The sequence below is a fragment of the Phalacrocorax aristotelis genome, chromosome 1 (genome assembly GCF_949628215.1).
Source record: "Phalacrocorax aristotelis chromosome 1, bGulAri2.1, whole genome shotgun sequence".
Lineage (NCBI taxonomy): Eukaryota > Metazoa > Chordata > Aves > Suliformes > Phalacrocoracidae > Phalacrocorax > Phalacrocorax aristotelis.
Window position 1 is genome coordinate 160,307,988 of NC_134276.1, and position 17,745 is coordinate 160,325,732.

The 17,745-nt window shown below is 49.3% G+C and overlaps 1 protein-coding gene across 1 annotated transcript; it reads left to right on the top strand.

The window, feature by feature from the left end:
• The first annotated feature begins 10,689 nt into the window (after window positions 1-10,689).
• Window positions 10,690-17,085, top strand: HMOX1 (heme oxygenase 1). The gene is made up of 5 exons (XM_075075963.1): window positions 10,690-10,966; window positions 11,291-11,411; window positions 13,747-14,238; window positions 14,735-14,843; window positions 16,350-17,085. The coding sequence occupies exons 1-5, from the start codon at window positions 10,935-10,937 to the stop codon at window positions 16,484-16,486; spliced, it is 891 nt and encodes a 296-aa protein (XP_074932064.1). The 5' UTR covers window positions 10,690-10,934; the 3' UTR covers window positions 16,487-17,085.
• Window positions 17,086-17,745: the final 660 nt, after the last annotated feature.

Here is a 17,745-nt window from a genome sequence, read left to right on the forward strand (position 1 = left end):
AAACAGAGAACAAGGGGGAAAGGCAGAACGGCCAAATCACAGAATCATAGAATCATAGAACGGTTTGGGTTGGAAGGGACCTTTAGAGATCTAGTCCAACACCCCTGCTGTGAGCAGGGACATTTTCAACTATATCAGGTTGCTCAGAGCCCCATCCAACCTGACCTTGAATGTTTCCAGGGATGGGGTCCTCCACTACCTCTCTGGGCAACCTGTTCCTGTGTTTCACCATCCTCACAGTAAAAAAATTTTTCCTTATATCCAGTCTAAATCTACCCTCCTTAGTTTAAAACCATCACCCCTTGTCCTGTCACAACAGGCCTTGCTAAAGAGGTTGCCCCCATATTTCCTATAGTCCCCGTTTAAGTACTGGAAGGCCACAATAAGGTCTCCCTGCAGCCTCCTCCAGGCTGAAAAACCCCAAATCCCTCAGCCTGTCTTCACAGGAGAGGTGCTCCAGCCCTTTGATCATTTTTGTGGCCCTCCTCTGGACCATATAAATATAAATAAATGCTAGGCTTCCCCTCCTGGAGCACCTGCAGGAGAGGAAGCAAGAGCAGATGCATGATGGAGCCCAGGCTGGTGGGTTTTGCAACTGTGGGGCCAGAAGGGTGTCCAGAGCAAGGGGCCAGATGCCCAAACCCTCTTGCAAGTGCCTGGACCCAGGCTGCCTGGCTCTGCAGGGAAGGGAGGGCTTCTGGTGACCAGTCAGCATTTGCAAGGGACACCAGCCTGTTCACACCAGTGATGTTTTGGACACCGGTTTGTGCCTCAGTGAGCACTTGAAGCTCTTGGGACCTTCAGCACCCTTGCTGCATTGCCTGCGGCTTCCCTTGAAAGCGAAATTAAGTCACCCCTGAATATATACCCCAAGCATGGGGAGTTCAAGCTCCTTCTTGCTGCCCCTGTGATGCCCTGAGCCCACCTCAGGGTAAGGACCCTTTCTTCACCCTCAACATGTTTTCTCCCTCCCCCAGACAGCCAGCACAGGAGCTGGCAAAGCCGAGAGGAGATCAACCCCGAGGAAGACTTGAGCGCAGGGGAATTGGCTCGCTGCTATTTTCATCACGGTGCAAAGAGGTGGGAAGGGTTTTTGGTGGCTGCCAAGTGTGGTCAGTTCGAAGCAACCACCAACAGGTGAAAATTCAGAGTGCTGCCCGTGGCCCTCTGGGCAAGCCTGCCCCCTCCCCACCATGCAGCCAGCCATGGTCGCTATGCTCTTTACTGCAGGCCACCAGTGCATAGACTTACCCTACAGGGATGACGTCTCTTTTTTTCAAGCAACTGAAAATATGAAGAATGGGGATGAGGGCATGGAATCTTTCCATGCCCAAGTTAGTACCATTGCACTTGCTATAGATTATACCTATAACAGCTTGACTAATTTTGCAAGGTTTCTTTTGAGGAAGAACTTGGAAAAAGAACCTGCCAGGTGTGCAAGGGATCATTTCAAGTAGAGGCCAGGAGTTTCGCATTGGCAAAAACTGCTTTATGATTGTCAAAAAAATAAAATTACATCACTCCAAAGAATTCCTTTAAATACCTTTCCCTTTTTACAAGTGTTTTCTAATGCTGCTATTTTAAAAAGAAATAATGCTGCCTGCTCACTTCTGACCACCAGATGGCTGTGGTCCCTCGCACTCAGCCTGAGCTCCACCAACTGCAGAGGACAAGCTCTTGCTTCACAGTGACGTGCTTAGCAGGCTATGCAACCACTGGAAACAAAACAAAACAAAGTTTTTTCCTTATTCTAATCGTTATGCTGCAACCGTTAGCCCAGTGCGGATTCACACGGCGACTGCTCCAGAGCATGCATTCAGGGGTTGTGACTGCATTGGGGTCAGGAAGGAGCACTTGCACTGTGCCTGAGCATCCATTAATAACCACACTAGGAACAGGAGCCACACCTGGACAGATATTTTGAATGACCCAGATCAGTTGTTTCTATGTAAGCTAAAGAAAGGCATAATGTCATTGTACCAGGTCAGAGTTGCTCCATGTTTCTAAAAATCAAATATATGCTAAAAGTTGATGAGAATTTCCGTAATGTTTGGGTTTTGTGGTTCTTGGCATACAGAATCACAGAATGGTAGGGGTTGGAAGAGACCTCTGGAGGTCATCTTGTCCAACCCGCCTGCTTGAGCAGGGACACCTAGAGCAGGGGGCACAGGACTGCATCCAGGCGAGTTTTGAACGTTTCCAGGGAAGGAGACTCCACAACCTCCCTGGGCAGCCTGTTCCACTGCTCTGTCACCCTCACAGGAAAGGTATTTCTCATGTTTAAGTGGAATTTCCTGTGTTCCGATTTGTGCCTATTGCCCCTTGTCCTGTTGTTGGGCACCACTGACAAGAGTCTGGTTCCATCCTCTTGACACCCACCCTTCAGATATTTATAAGTATTGATGAGATCCCCCCTCAGTCTTCTCTTCTCCAGGCTGAACAAACCCACGTCTCTCAGCCTTTCCTCATAAGGGAGATGATCCCATCCCTGGATCATCTTGGTAGCTCTCCCCTGGACTTGCTCAAGAAGTTATCTGTCCTTCTTAAACTGGGGGGCCCAAAACTGGATACAGTGCTCCAGATATGGCCTCACTAGGGTGGAGTAGAGGGGGAGGATAACCTCCCTCGACCGGCTGGCCACACTCCTTTTTATGCACCCCAGGATACCGTTGGCCTTCTTGGCCACAAGGGCACAGTGCTGGCTCAGGGTCAGCCTGCTGTCCACCAGTGCTCCCAGGGCCTTCTCAGCAGAGCCACTTTCCAGCAGGTCAGCCCGCAACCTGTACTGGTGCATGGGGTTGTTCCTCCCCAGTGCAGGACCTTGCACTTGCTTTTGTTGAATTTCATGAGGCTCCCCTCAGCCCAGCTCTCCAGCCTGTCCAGATCTCGTTGGATGGCAGCACAGCCTTCTGGTGTATCAGCCACTCCTCCCAGCTTGGTATCATCAGCGAACTTGCTGAGGTTACACTCTATCCCTTTGTCCAGGCCATTGATTAGTATGTTGAACAGGACTGGACCCAGCACAGACCCCTGGGGAACACCACTAGTTATGGGCCTCCAACCAGACTCTGCCCCATTGATCACAGCCCTCTGGCTCTGTCAGTTCTTTACCCACCTCACTGTCCTCTCATCTAACCCACACTTCCTTAGGTTGTCTATAAGGGTGCTATGGGAGACAATGTCAAATACCTTACCAAAGTCAAGATAGACAACATCCACTGCTCTCCCTTCGTCGACACAGCCAGTCACACCATAATAGAAGGCTATATCAGCATTGCATTTGTAGAGGCAAAAAAATACATGCTTCTCTTTCACCTAGTACTAACCTCCAAATAGTAAATGATTTTTTTTAAAAAAAAGAGCAATTAACAAAAATATCTCCTGATTTCCCATAACATCATCTCACAGATCAGCACAGAAGTATCCCATGCTAGAACACTGGGAAAGCTGTTCTCCATCCCATAGGACTTTCATGTTGCTCTGCCATGTCAAAACTTCCTCAAAGCTTATTTTGTATAATAAAATTCCCCCTTCCTTCACAAAACAAGAACAAAGCCACTTCTGCTTCCCTTCAGATCACTCTTAGTGGTGCTGCTTAGGGCAGATGGAGATGCTGGAAAGGGGTGTATGGCAGGGACCCAGTGGATAGCAGAGAGGGGAATTGTGAGGAAGGAAAACATTCCTGTAGGTGACTCATTTTTATCTGTGTGGGGGCATAAGCAAATGGAAGCAAAGAAGAGAGGAAAGAGACAAAAAAAAAAGGAAGGAGGATAGGAAAGTGTGCAAATACATGAGAGGAAACGTAGGTGCCTCAATGCTCGTGAGCAAGGAAATTAAGGTGGCTGGGTGAACAAGTGTCCCCTTTCTTTGTCAGTGACTGGTGAAACCTGAGCGAGGGAACGGGGACTTAGGGGCACAGGTTCACAAGCAAATCTTCCTCTTCCTTATCTGCCATTGTCCTTGCAAAATCTTGTGTGTGTGAGGGTGCACGGGAACCGCAGTGGGTTCTGACTGCGGGAGCGAGCAGATTCACTTCCCCCTCCCAGCAGGGTCACCAGAGGTCAGGGGGATGGAGACGGGTGAGGGGGCATAGGATCGCTCCCCGTGGGCAGGAGAAGTTTGCTGCAGCGCTGTCTCCATCAGTGTTTCTGTGGGGGCTGGACCTTGGTCCTTGCCAGGAGCCCCTGTCTGGGTGGCACAGAAGTGTTTTGCTCTGCAACAGCGAGGCTGGGGGCACAGCCCTGGCAAGGAGAGCCCTGGGGACACAGGCTCTGCAGCAGGCCTTTTCTCTGAGGGCATCAGTAATTCCCTCCCAGCGCTGAAAAGCTGCATGTGCCAGCTTTCAGGTGCTGTGTTTTCCTGGCCAATCTTGGCAAAAAAGTGTGATCAGGCACAAGGTGAATTTGACAGTGGGGTGAGGCGAGGACATGGCTTTCCTGCAGCTTTAGGGGAGGCTCTTTCTCCCACACAGAGCAGCAGGAAAATCTGTGTTTAGAAAAATTGCTGTGAGGCATTTCAGTGGTATTTTTAGTTCCCTGACAAAAATAATAAAAAAAAGGCCTTAAATACCAGGCCAGTCTCAGTGGGAGATAGGTGCCAATTTCTCTGAGCTTCTTTGTACAATTTCAGTCCAAATAGAGGAAAGCAAAAAAAGCCAGGGTGTGGGCAATCTGCTTCCAGCAGTGCCCCTCTGCCTGTCCCCATTGCCTCCAGGCAGGGACACGTTCTGTGCACCGATTCACACCATCAACCACCAGCTCCAGCAGAGCGATAAGGGGGTGGCTCACCCCGTGCCAAGCACCTGTGGTCCCTCTCACCTCTGCCAGACCACACCTGGCAGCTGAAAAATTTAATTCAAATCCTGTATTGCTCAGGTGCTCTTGTTAATGATTATTTAGCCTAAGAGCCTCAGTCATGGTCCCAAGGTCCTGCTGGGCTAGGCACTGCATGGGGAAAGGGGGTCTCGGCCACACAGAGCTGACAGTCCCAGCTCCCTGGTGCCCGGGATGCTAGGGAAGACCTCCGCAAAAAGTGGGATATTCTTGCTCTTTTACACTAGCAGCTGCGGTCTGTGAGCACCGCGGTGCATGGGGGTCTCCAACACTGAGCCCACCCTGCCTCTAAATGAAGGGCTTTGAAGAAATATCTGCCTGTGATAACCCCTCTTTTCTTATTCCTCCTTGTTAGCATGTAGCATCATACTTTCAAAACAAAGCTCTTTCAAATAGCAGCTAGGTCAGGTAAATTCAGTCTTGCCTGCCTGCCCTGGAACAATCTTCTGTAATAAGTGAAGAAAAATGGAGGGTGAAGGGCAGGACACAGGCTATGCCACAGGCACCCTCTATGGCCTTTAGTAAGTTGCTTAAATTCAGCACACCCTGCACACCAGCCTCTAAAATAGACTCCTCACACCCCGTATCTCCTGGGTTTGGTGTTTTCAACCAGCACAGGCAAAGTCAGGCACCCATCCAGCACCCCAGAAAGCAGCGTTCCCGTGCCTCGATTCCCCCTGTATGGAGTGGAGACTGTCCTGGTCCCAGGGTAGATGCCTACAGCATCCTCCATGACCCCAGGTCAGCAAGGTGGGCAGCTTTCCTGGCATGGGACACCCGCTTTTCTAACCTTTCCCACCCCCCCCATACAGCTGCACAGCACTGGGAAGCACAGCTGGAGGGGGAGCATTTTGCCACTGCCAGTGATGCCACATGTCCCGCAGGGACTCCCCACCCTTGCATGAGCCCCAAAACCCCACAGCCTGCCTTCCACTAATGCTGACTCGCCCTTTCCCCAGCGTGGGCGTCCTGCTGAATCAGGGTCATGCTGGGCCACCCCGTATTGCTGAGTAAAGGTTTCAGGCTGTGGCGGAGCGGCTCTTCTGCTGAGTCACGGTGGAGCAGGGTCCATGTGAGGCTGTTTATTGAGGGGCGGTTTCCTGCGCACCGCCCTGAGATTGCAGCTGCTGCTCTTGGCCCCAGTCCCACTTCTCGGGACAATCGGAGAACTCTCCAGAAACAGCCCCGGCTGCCCATGGTCTGTCAGCTGCGCAGCCCCGCGCAGGAGGTGGACACACGCCTCCCTGTACCCCAGGGGCAGGGAACCGTGGACAGGTGGTTTGGAAAACTTGGTGGGATGGGGTGGGGTGTTGTCTGGGTCTCACACTCTTTGCAGAATTTGATTTCCAGCTCCATCTCCTCCCCTCCTCTGAGAAAGGGGTGTGAGCTGTGGCACAAGGTCCTCCTTGTTACATACGTGTGATTTTCTAACCCAGATTTTCACAGTTTGTCCCGTCTCGCAGTCAGGGCACACTTTGTTTTACATTGTTGTAGCACTGAAACAAAGGAGGTGGCACAGTCTGAAACATTTGCACAAACGGGGTTTTTATTTGCTAACTGCCCTCCTTCCTTCCACACCTCCCTTTTGCTCCCAAAGCAAATCCCCAGCAGCACCGAGACCCTGAGGAGTGTGGTGGGCTCTGTGTGCCCTCCCCCAACATTTCAGTGTAGCCATAACCTGGAGACCTGCTTCACATTCAGGTCACTGCCTGACCCTGGGTCGCTGGTCGCAAAGCAGACATGTGCCTTGCAGGGTGCTTGCTCTGTTCTCCCTCCTGCTCCCTGCTCTTTTCCCAGCCAGCTCAGAGCTCTCTGCTTGCTCGTAGCTATGTGCTAGAGACACCCATACGCTGCAGCACATATATATCCATAAATCTATAAAAATATGTATTATAATCTGCATGTCCTATTTTTGTCATGCACGTTCATTTATGCCTGAGACACCTCCCTGTACCTCCCTCTCCCTCCACGTTGGTCCCTGGGGTTCTCATGTGCGGGGTTTGCCCAGCACAGCCGCGTCTATAAGACCCTCCCAAAGGTACCAGCAATGCCAGTCTGGAGGACAGCTGCAGTGCCTGCGCTCCCCATGGGGCTTTCCAGGCCATTGCACTCCCGACCTCCCTTTTTTCACCTATATCTTTGATCTAGACTTGGATTGTTTGATCCTTTCGGCTGCAAGCACAGTCAGTTCTGCCAGGGACAGGCTGGGCTGGGCAATCTCCCTTTGATAAATACAGATTAACCCACAGAGTATCCTCGTATACTCCAGCACTGATTCCCTTCCTCAGCAAGTGATTTTAATCCATTACTGCAACTTTTTGGTTTTTTTTTTTTTTTCCCCTGCCATTACACAGCAAATCCTGGTCACTGAGTCGAGTCAGCCTTCCGGGTGCAAACCAGGAGACTGCATTTTGCTGTGTCATGGTGCATTTTGCTGTGTCACAGTCCAAGACAACCCATTAACCCCTCTGAGCACGGAAGGCTGGTTTTCACTGAGTGGTTCCTCCCTTGCTCAGCCAAGCCAAGCCAAGCTGCCAGGAGCTGCATGCCAGACCCCAGCGTGGAACAGCGCTTCCCACACGGGTTCAGGAGAGCTGACTTGGCACTCCGTGTCTGCCTGTGTCACCAGACATTTCTGACCATAAATCTATTGACAGAACATGCTGTTAAGTCTATAAAGAGAAGAGAATCGCCCACTTCCCTGTCCCTGATGAAAACACCGACCCTCAATAACTTTCTGTTGTTAACCATTCATCTAACCCACCTCTTGATTAAGCATTTTCTCTGTGCAGATGGAGGCTTTTAAGCCAAGCAGGAACCATACAAATATCTTGGCTAAGACTACTTGATTCGTCTTTGCTAGAAATCTCCTGGGCAGTTTCACTGGTGCCCATACACATTGCCTCCACAGCGAGTAGCTGCGGCACCACCCTGCTGCTGCTCGCTGGAAGAGTAAGAGATGACAGGACTTCTGGCAGGCACAGGGGAGACCACCAGTCTGACACTTTGATGAGGTCCAACCAAAATCTCCCGGTGACCTGGATGCGGGCTGACCTCTGCTTTTCTGTGGCCCACTACATCCAGAGCGAGTTGCTCTGGGGGACAGGTTGTTCTTTCCACTAAAAGTACACACCTCCTTCCCCGTGCATTGCTCTCAGGTGTCTGTCGACTTTCCAAGATCTCTTCGAGGAAAGGGCAGTCCCTCACAAATCTCTGCCAGCACATTGGCACACTTGGTGTCATTAACCTTCCACACACCACATCGCAACAGCACAGCAGAAGCAATACGAGTCCTCGCTGCTGAGCACTGGATGGGGCCAGAAACACCCCAGGCCAGCAACTGCAAACATGATGACACCCCACTTTCAGTTCTCCTTCCATCTTGCTGCAGGACATTTGGGCCTTTCCAGAGAGCTGGGCCCAGTCTCACAGCTGCTCCATTACAAGTAAGCCTAATCAGCTAGAGATCAGACAGCATCAATCAGTTATGGGGCACAGCTTGCTTGCCTGCACCTGTGGAAAGCTCACAGCAGAGGTGAGCTGCAGTAGGGACCTTCTCTCTTGTGTCCAACCAAGAGAAGGTAACGCTCCAAGATCTAGAAGGAGGTAAATTGGCTCCATGTCCTGGGGCAGTGTGGTTATGAGCCATGATTTATTCCTGGGAAGAAGTATCCTTCCCAGAATGGCAACGACATGACTAGACACCCTCTTTTTCTTCCCCTCGGTCTCACATCCACATCTGCCTCAACCCTGGATGAAAAGGAAGGAGGAAGACCTTTTGGATACATCCTTCATAGTGCCTCCAAGCGTGCAGCCTCTTGGAAGCAGGCAGGCAGGCAGGGGACAAAAGCATTGTCCTGAAAGCAACCAGAAAGTCCTTGGGGAGGAACTGGGTGCATTACCAGAGCTGCAGAACAGAGATGAAAGGAGTGGCAGGGCTTGAAGGTTGGATTTTTTTTCATATTATTTCATAAAATGAATAATATTATTCATTTTCATATTCTCATATATTTCCTACTTCCCTCCACCAGAACTACAAGTTCAATCTGTGCTCCAGCTTCCTGTGTCAGAATAGGACTCACTGAAAAGGACAGAAAAAATATGAGCTTTAAGGAGCGATGCCAGAGGGAAATGCTCATTTCAGGGCCATCCCTGTGGCAAAATGGCATCACTGTTTTCAGGAGGGACTGGCCATGCATCCCTCTGCTCCCATGGACTCTGCACAGGAGTCCACTCTTGGGATATCTGGGGCCTTGTAATGCTTGCTTCAAGATTCACACATACTGAGATATATTTATTTTACCTTACAAAAAAACAAGCAAGCCAGAAGCAAGTTGTCTGCAATGGCATGGGGATAAGAGTGGAATGTGACAGCTTTTTTGCTAGCGTGCTCTGTTGCTTTAAAAGACAAAAGCAAGACAGGAAAAGTCTGGCTGAGTCAGGGTGGAAACGCTGAGTAATCCTTCCTGAGAACTACACTGCGTGCCAGATGTCTGCTAAAGTCAGAAAACAAGCGTGGAAGGATATTTCCTCCAACACAGCTTTCTAACCTAAAACACCAAACCCAGCTGTGGCCAGGTGTAGGTGCAGTGACAAGGAGACACGCAAGGCACACGGCTTGGATGGCAACACCCACCAGCAAAGCCACAGAGTGGACTTGCTGGAGGGGTCAGACAGACCGAACATGCCACAGTCCTTCCCCCTCCTCCCCAGGCTCTGTGTCCCTACCACCCCACACACGACTGCAGTATGGGGCTTTCTCACCCCCACAGCGGCAGGGGAATGCTGGCTATAAGTGCCCTGCTCTTTGGGTTGAAAGCAAAATTTGTGGTTTTCCAAAGTACAGCTGGCCAATACATCGTCCATCGGGGCTAGTCCTTCTTCCAGCACAGCTACAGTTGGAAAAGAAGGGCCCCGCTTCATCTGTTGGCTGCCCCACTGACCACTTCACCAGAGAAAACAGCAGAGCCACTAGCTACAGGCCAAAGCACCTTGTCCAACCCTCTTTTCCCAAAAAATAGAAATTATTTCCCTTTGAAAGTCTCTGCAGACTTCCTCAGTTTCCCCCAAGTCTTGTATGACATCTTTTCAGTCCACCAGCCACCCCAGCCTTCTGGGTATTTAGGAGATGGAGTGCTATTCTCCTAAATCGCCCTGCACAGAGCTGTGGTAACGGCAGGGGCCAGCTGCCACAGAAATCAGACAGCATTTTTTTACCATGCACAAGGCAGCATGCAAAGGACTTCTCTGTGCATAAGCGCAAGCACACCTGTGCTGGTCCTGTGCAAAGTGACAAGGTTTATTCACCAGTGCCCAGCACTGTGCAAGGGCAGTTCTGGCATTTGCAGTCCAGAGCTGGCGCATGCATGTGCCACAGCAGCTGGATTACCCTGGCTGCCCCCAGGGTCCCTCCTGTGCTCCCTGCTGTGAGGGGGGTGCTCCTAACCTGTAGTGCTGAGCTCCCCATCCCGTGGCCCACAAGTACCGTGTTACCTGAAAGGCTCTCTGAAGATGTGCACAGCCATGGGAAATAAGATGTTTATACCTGAGTCGTGCTAGGGCAGATGAGGACGGGGGTTGTCCCCAGGTAGGGTGCAGCGGGGACACAGACCAGGGTGTAGGGAGAGGGGGCTGCCCAACCTGCCCCAGGCATTAGCTCTGTAAATCCACCCCTTCTTGTCCAACACCGCTGCCCCCAGCACAATGAGCACCTCTTGCAGCACCTAGGCTCTGCCTGCCATGGGTGCTGCACTGAAAGGGTTACCGAGCCAGGCACACTTGAAGGAGAAGTTGCTGGATATCCTCTTCTTTGTGCTTAGTTATCAAGACGCATCAGGTTACTTCCTTCTGGTCCTTTGGGGCTGCAGGGAAGAAGAGGGTGACAGCCACGCTGGAAAGGGAAGTGCAGTTGTGTTGCAAGAAGTTTGTGCTCACACTGAGGTCAGCAGTTCGGCTGCTCACGTGGCCTGGCACTATAAAGCTGGATGCGAGAGCTGGGCTGCCCAGCTCAGAGCCTCGCTGTCCTGGGAGTAGAAGGGAAGGAGGAAAGCACGAGCAAGAAAAAACATCAGGGAAGCAAGGAGTGAAACGAAGTGGAGAAACATGGAAACTTCCCAGACACACAACTCCAAGAGGTGAGAGTGGGACGGGAACAAGAGCGAAAATTTTTGCCGGAAGAGTATCATGTTTCTCCCCTTGCTTTCAGGCATGCTGTTCCTGTTTCTGCTCTGCAGGGAACGGCATGCTCCTGCTTTCACCTCTGGATGGAGTCTGTCAGTCTTCCTCACTCAGGACAGCATTCGGGATGCTGGCACTCCTCTGTTCCCATCCGTGGCTCTCGGGAATGCTCTGCTCCTTTTCCTGCCATCCCATTTTCACCCTTTTTTCCTAGAGAGCTAAGATCCGTTTTGCCAGAGGAAAGTGACAGCACTGACATCTCTTTTGCTGCTCTTCCCCAGCATGTCCAAGGACCTGTCAGAACTGATGAAGGAAGCTACCAAGGAAGTGCACGAGCAGGCGGAGAACACACCATTCATGAGTAATTTCCAGAAGGGGCAGGTGTCGCTGCAGGAGTTTAAGGTATTTCATAGCAGTGTTTCTTGGTGATGGGATTTCCTTGCCAGGAAATACACTATTTGATCAGATGGGCTGCACAGGGACTAAATGGGGGAGGATGGGGACCGCACAAGGAAGGAGGTCCTTTGCATTACAGCTGTCTGGTATCAGCACCTCCCATACGAAACATGCTTTTCACCAAACTCCAGCACCCTTAGTTCTTACCAGCTCCTCTTGCAGAAGGCAGGGCAGGACTGCACACATCAGGATGTGCAGCCAAGCTGAAACAGGATAAAAAGACAAAGAGGTTGATGGGATTAATGCAATTGCTTTTCTCTTTCTTTATACATGCCTGCATGTTAATTATTGGCAATGATAGTTAATGGAAATATGACTATGTGCAGACACTTGAGTGGCTGAAATGCCAAAAAGAGGGAGAATACTAAATTTACAGCACTCTAAGCAGCTAGAGGTAGAAATAATGATGGAATAGTGAGAAAGTGAGGGCGTGGGATCACCTCTGGCACTCAGTTTTGCAATGTTTCAGTTGCGACTTGGGTTATACCAGAGCTGAGATCACGAACAATAATAACTGAAAGGCAGGCTGAGTTTGAGCAAGCCACGTCTGTTGCTAAGAGGCCTGTTGCTTTTCTTAAGATAAAAGAGAAACATTTGCAGTTATTAGTTTGCACCTAACCTGGCTAGATACGCAATTCCTGGGATCTGAGCCACATAACAAAGCCATGAGCAAAAACAAACCTCGCACCTGGGCCAGAAATTCCTGGGAGGCTATAGGATGTGACGCATGGGCTTGCAAATAACAGCTAGTGATCCAACCTGTGGTTTAATTACTCTGTTGTTGAATTGTTCCTTGGCAAATAAATCGACAAGAGTAGGAAAAAGACTACTTATCTCTGACAGGTCACATTCAGGATACTTAGTCAAGTACAAATTTAATCTCAGGTGCTGAATTCCTGCTGTTAGAAATGCAGCATTGGTTAGGCAGTGAACTTTGAGACAGACAACAACATAAAAAGTCAGGCCTTCAGGAATACAGCTCAGTATCTTAGAAGATATTTACATGCTGTCAGGGGGAGTCAGATGTGGCGTGGGTTTTAAAAAATAATGACAGTTTTCAAAAGCCATATTTTCCATTTAGGCACAACCCACCTCTGAAAACAACCAGTCAAATTATATTTTCTTAATTTCTTAGGCAATGTTCCCATATTTTGTTTCTTTTCCAGTAAGCTGAGTAACAGGTTGTTGTTTGAAACCTTCTATTTTTGTTTACTCTCTTGGCAAACCTATGTATCTACCCTGACACGTGACTCCCCAGAATCTTTGTTTCCACAACGAAGCGACTACCATTTTGCTTGTCAAAGTCCGATTTGCTGGCACAGTGGCAAAAAGTTGAAACAGCACCTCTTTTATGGCAGAACTGATTACTTTGTGGGAGAGTAAACTGCTTTCTCTCCTGTCATGAGTGTAATTCACCCCCCAACTGCAACCTGACTCACCTTTGATGCTGATAAGGAATTCCAGTGTAAGGAAGGAGTGGTATAAATGTGTACACAGCTCCTGAAAACAGAAAGCCCAGGGAAGGAAAGAACACAGCTAGATTGTCTTGCACCATGTGGAAAAGCTGGCAGATAGGAGAAAGTATCGTGTAAGCTGGGAAAAACAACAATAACAATGGTTTCAAAATAGAGAGGAGAACACACAGCCTCGCAGTACTCTCTCACAAAGGCATCTTTCAGAGGCAGGCTGTGCTTCCACCCCCCTTTTATCTTGTCTCCTCGGGGCAACCAAGGAGGCAACCCCACTTGAGAGTCTGAATGAGGAGAGCGGTGGTGCCTCAGTTACCAGGATGGTGGGACGCCATCAGGACAAATATGCTGAAAAATAAACAGGGTGTGTCATCATCTCACAAGGCCCCGCAAAGGGCAGCCACATATTGAAGCATTCATATTTGAACAATGCACCAGAAAATAAACCTTTGGGAATATGCTCTCTATTGACGAAGGGGATGAGGAGAATAGACCAGGCATGATTTAATAGGGCTCCAGTTTCCATTACATCAAGCTGCAAGACCTTTAACTTGAAAGTGAAGGCAGCAGCTTTTAAGGGCAGGTAAGACCAATATCTGCTGGAAAGGGCTTAGGGCTGCCTCCAGCAGAAGGGGAAGGGCTAAACTGCACCTTGCAATTCTGTTTTCCACATGGGAAACCTGCAACATCACATATGTGCATGACATACTGGGTGTGCCCATAAGTAACTTTTTCGTTAGTAGGATTTGTCCCCAAAACCTGAAGAAGACAGACAGATGCACCTGTAGCTCATGCCCTTCCTTCTCTTTCAGCTGGTTACAGCATCCCTGTACTTTGTCTACTCTGCTCTGGAGGAAGAGATTGAACGTAACAAGGACAATCCAGTTTATGCCCCTGTGTATTTTCCGGTGGAGCTGCACCGGAAAGCTGCCTTGGAGAAAGACTTGGAGTACTTCTACGGCAGCAGCTGGAGGGAAGAGATCCCCTGTCCTGAGGCTACTCAGAAATATGCTGAGAGGCTTCACTATGTAGGCAAGAACCAGCCAGAGCTCCTGGTAGCCCATGCCTACACTCGGTATTTGGGAGACCTGTCTGGGGGGCAGGTGCTGAAGAAAATTGCCCAAAAGTCCCTCCAGCTGCCCAGCACTGGAGAAGGGCTGGCTTTCTTCACCTTCGATGGAGTGTCCAATGCCACCAAGTTCAAGCAGCTCTATCGCTCCCGCATGAATGCCCTCGAGATGGATCTTTCCACTAAGAAAAGAGTCTTGGAGGAGGCCAAGAAAGCATTCCTGCTAAATATACAGGTAACAACCTGCCTGCCCACACCCTCTCTGAAACAAGATAATAACTACAGGGGGAAGGCAAAGCCGGTATTTCTGCTGTGGAGCTTGTAGGAAGTTGTGGATTAGGGCAAGCTAGTCAGGGTTGGAAGGCTACACTTGTCCAACCTGGGAGCCTAATAAAAGGCTGGTCTCTGAAAAGTTATTCTAATAGTACAGCTCCACAGGCCCTCTGTGGATGCTGACTAGACGCACAGGTACCTCGCTTTCCTTCCCATCATGAGATGGGCAATAGCCTTCTCCTGAGCTGCAAGCTTCAGAGAGAACTTGTAAAGAAACAAGGAGTTTGAAATATATGCGCTTGACCCCAAAGGCAGATTATGTTCTGTGTAAAAAGTGCCAGGAGACTTGGGCTGAAGGCTTGTGTCTTCCTCTACTTCCTAAAGTGCCTGGGGCAGGGGCAAGGGGTCCAGTGAAAGAAGAGGCAGACGCGTAATGAGACAGTGTTTCCTCTTCTCAGATGTTTGAGGCGCTGCAGGAGCTGGTGTCTAAGGGCCAGAAGAATGGTCACCCTGTGCAGCCAAAGGCAGAGGTTCGCGCAAGGAACATTAACAAACCACGTGATCACGGTAAGACACTTTTAAGGGCAGGTGTTTAACATTGCCCCTTGTGGTTTTGTTCTCCTCCCTTCCTCTGTTCTTGTTTGTAAAAGCCACTGAGGAATGAGCATGAGGTGTTTGCCCCGTCTCTTCTCCAGCCATCAGTAGGTAGTGCCAGATGTGGAACCAGTGTGTGCAAAGCTGCTTCTAGACATGACAGAGCACATGACATGTGGGGTCTCCAAAAATAGTGTCAATGAGGGAGCTTTACAAGAAGAGATTCCCCTCTCCTTCTCCTCAGTTTCAACAAGTGTGAGGTTCATTAGCCACATGAGTTTTGTCCACAAGAAAAACTGGCCTTGAGTTCACAGAAGCAAAGGCTGCAATTTTGGGCCCATATCAGCTGTGACGCCGCGATGCTGCAGAAGTGTCTTCCAGACACGCAGCCCTATCCTACACGGGCTGTGCTTATGGACTAAACCTCCCTCTGGTCATTTTCCTGCCTTTCAGAAGAATTTACTGAAAACACTTCTTGAAAGTGTGCTGGGTTTATAGTGAGCATTGTTCTGGACGGTGAAACGTAACCAGCTGGGAAGTGGGGGTGCACAGGCTACCCAGCAGCTTTGTAAAACTGAAAAAGCTCCATCTACTGGCAAAAACTGATCCTGACCGGGGCAAAGTCCGAGCAGCAGCTGCAGGCAAAGCAATTCCTTTTCAAGGAAGTCAGGCTTGTGACGGAACGAGGAGCGGGCTCAGATATTTAGAGAGGAGAGTGGTTTCCCTGATGACATGTGATTCAAATAAAAAAGCTCTTATGACCTACCCATTCTGAAACTGAAAGGGAGATTTTTCGGTGCGTACGGCATTGAACCACAGTTTTCCTGTGGCAAAGAATGAAAAGCAAACCTCACCTTGTGCATCTCAGGACAATGAAGCTTAAAGCAACTTCTCTGGGAAAGGCAGTAAAAGTTCTCTGTGAAACATTCCTGCTCCTTTCCCAATACATTCATAAAAGTAGGATTTTCAGAAAAGTTTGGTGTTGGATGAAGAATCCCATCCTAAAGTTGTACTGTGAAAATTATTTGTCTGGAGTGCTAAAGACTACCTTTTGAAGGTTATTTAATGCCTAACCAATTAAATCAATGAGATGTAGGGGACAAAATGCCTTTTGGCTTAAGTATTCGGCTGTCTTCTGCACCCATCAGGGGTTTGATGGAGCTGGGCAGTGCATTTAATAAGCCCATAAGGAGACAAGGGAAGAGGCTGGTACTCATGTCCAGGAAGAGGGGTTGTGAGCCTTCGTGATTCCCAGGCCAAGTCTGCTGCTTCCCTTCTTCACCTACACCGAGAGAGCAGAACCTGCTGCCGCTGTTTCCCTGAGCCCAACCGGGCTCTGAGCTTCTTCCTTCTCCCCTTGGCAACTCCCTGCTGGAGTCTGCTCCAGCACTGGGGAGAGCAAGAGTGGCATACCAGCAGCTTCTTGTCTCAACCTCTTCTCACTCGCCTTTTCTTTTTTCCCTTCCCTATTTGATTTAGGTCCAGCACCTGGGAAAGAAAGTGAGAGGACTAACAGGAGACGCACAGACATGATACCCACCACTCCCCTGCTGCGGTGGATCCTGGCACTCAGCTTCCTAGCCACGACAGTTGCCTTGGGCTTATTTGCTATGTGAATGAGCAGGACCTTCACCTTCTCTTCATGCCTTCCCTCACCCTGAACTAATCTACCTTCCCCAATCCTTGTGAGAGAAATTCCCCCTGACTGAGTACTGTGATCTGGCTCTGCCACTAATATTAGGAAACTCTTCTCCCCAGAAATCAGAGAGTGCTGTAAGGGGAGGTCAGGCAAAGTCTCTCCCATGCTTGGTGTAAGCTCTTCTCAGAGACTAACTTTATCACCAAAAACTAAGGGTAGAAAAGGCTAAAAACAATGGCCAAAAATTGACATTGTTTTACAGAGTGCCTGCAAAAATCCTACAGGAACAGAAATGCAGCTTTGACATCTGTCTTTCCTCAGAAATACGAAGCTCCCCAGAGCTATGTTTGCTCCATTTTTATACTGCTAGATAATACTGTGATCACTTTTTTCTGTGGAGCCACACGGCTCCTGTGGATTATAGACTGTTTTACATGACACTAGAGGGTCTTTGTTAATTCTTTTTCCAATCATTTTTGATTTTTTTTAAAAAAGCAGAGGACGGTTGTTGAACATAAAATGTCATTCTCTTGTATGGTTATAATTTATACACATAATAAACTTCAATGTAAAGTCTTCAGGCCTGGTGTTTCCTATTATTAAAGCCTTACCTGGGGAGAAAAGAGGTGTCTTTCTTCCTCCCAGTTTTATGTCTTTTGGAGCTGCTGCTTCCAGAGACATTACAATAGACAAAAGTGGGAGAGATCATCAGAGCCAGACTCTGCTCCCACTCAGTGCTAACAATAACCTGTTACAAGCTGGGGCAGGTTTCTTCAGCTCCTACCCACTGGTCTCTATTTCTAGAAATGGCATGAAATCCTGCGAGCAGATAAAATATCTTTAAGGGGTGGAAGCCATATGTAAGAGCTGGTTGCTATTCTATTAAAAGCAAAAGGTGGCAGGACCCTCAGCTGGTCTAAACCAGGACAGCTCTCCCTGACCACTACCAGCTAAGGGCTCCGTTACCAGCCTTTGCGAGAACTTCAGCATGAATCAGAAAACTGAGTATGTTTTCACCACCCAGAAATGAAATCCACACTAGGTTTTGATCCAATGAGGTAGCTAAATGGGAGACATCAAGCATGCAGCTGCATGCCCTCACCTAGGTAACAAACCAACCCAACTTACTGCCAGGACTCAGTACTCACGGGGCATTGCTACAGGCAGTCTGAACACACGGCACTGCTGGAGCAGACCATGCACACAGCATTCTTACTCCCCCTTTTGCTGAGGCAG

Excerpts from the sequence above, each read along its gene's own strand:
- HMOX1 (XM_075075963.1), top strand. The coding sequence starts at position 10,935 with ATGGAAACTTCCCAGACACACAACTCCAAGAG. Across the intron at positions 10,967-11,290 it reads CAGACACACAACTCCAAGAG|CATGTCCAAGGACCTGTCAG; the intron begins GTGAGAGTGGGA and ends GCTCTTCCCCAG. Across the intron at positions 14,844-16,349 it reads TAACAAACCACGTGATCACG|GTCCAGCACCTGGGAAAGAA; the intron begins GTAAGACACTTT and ends TATTTGATTTAG.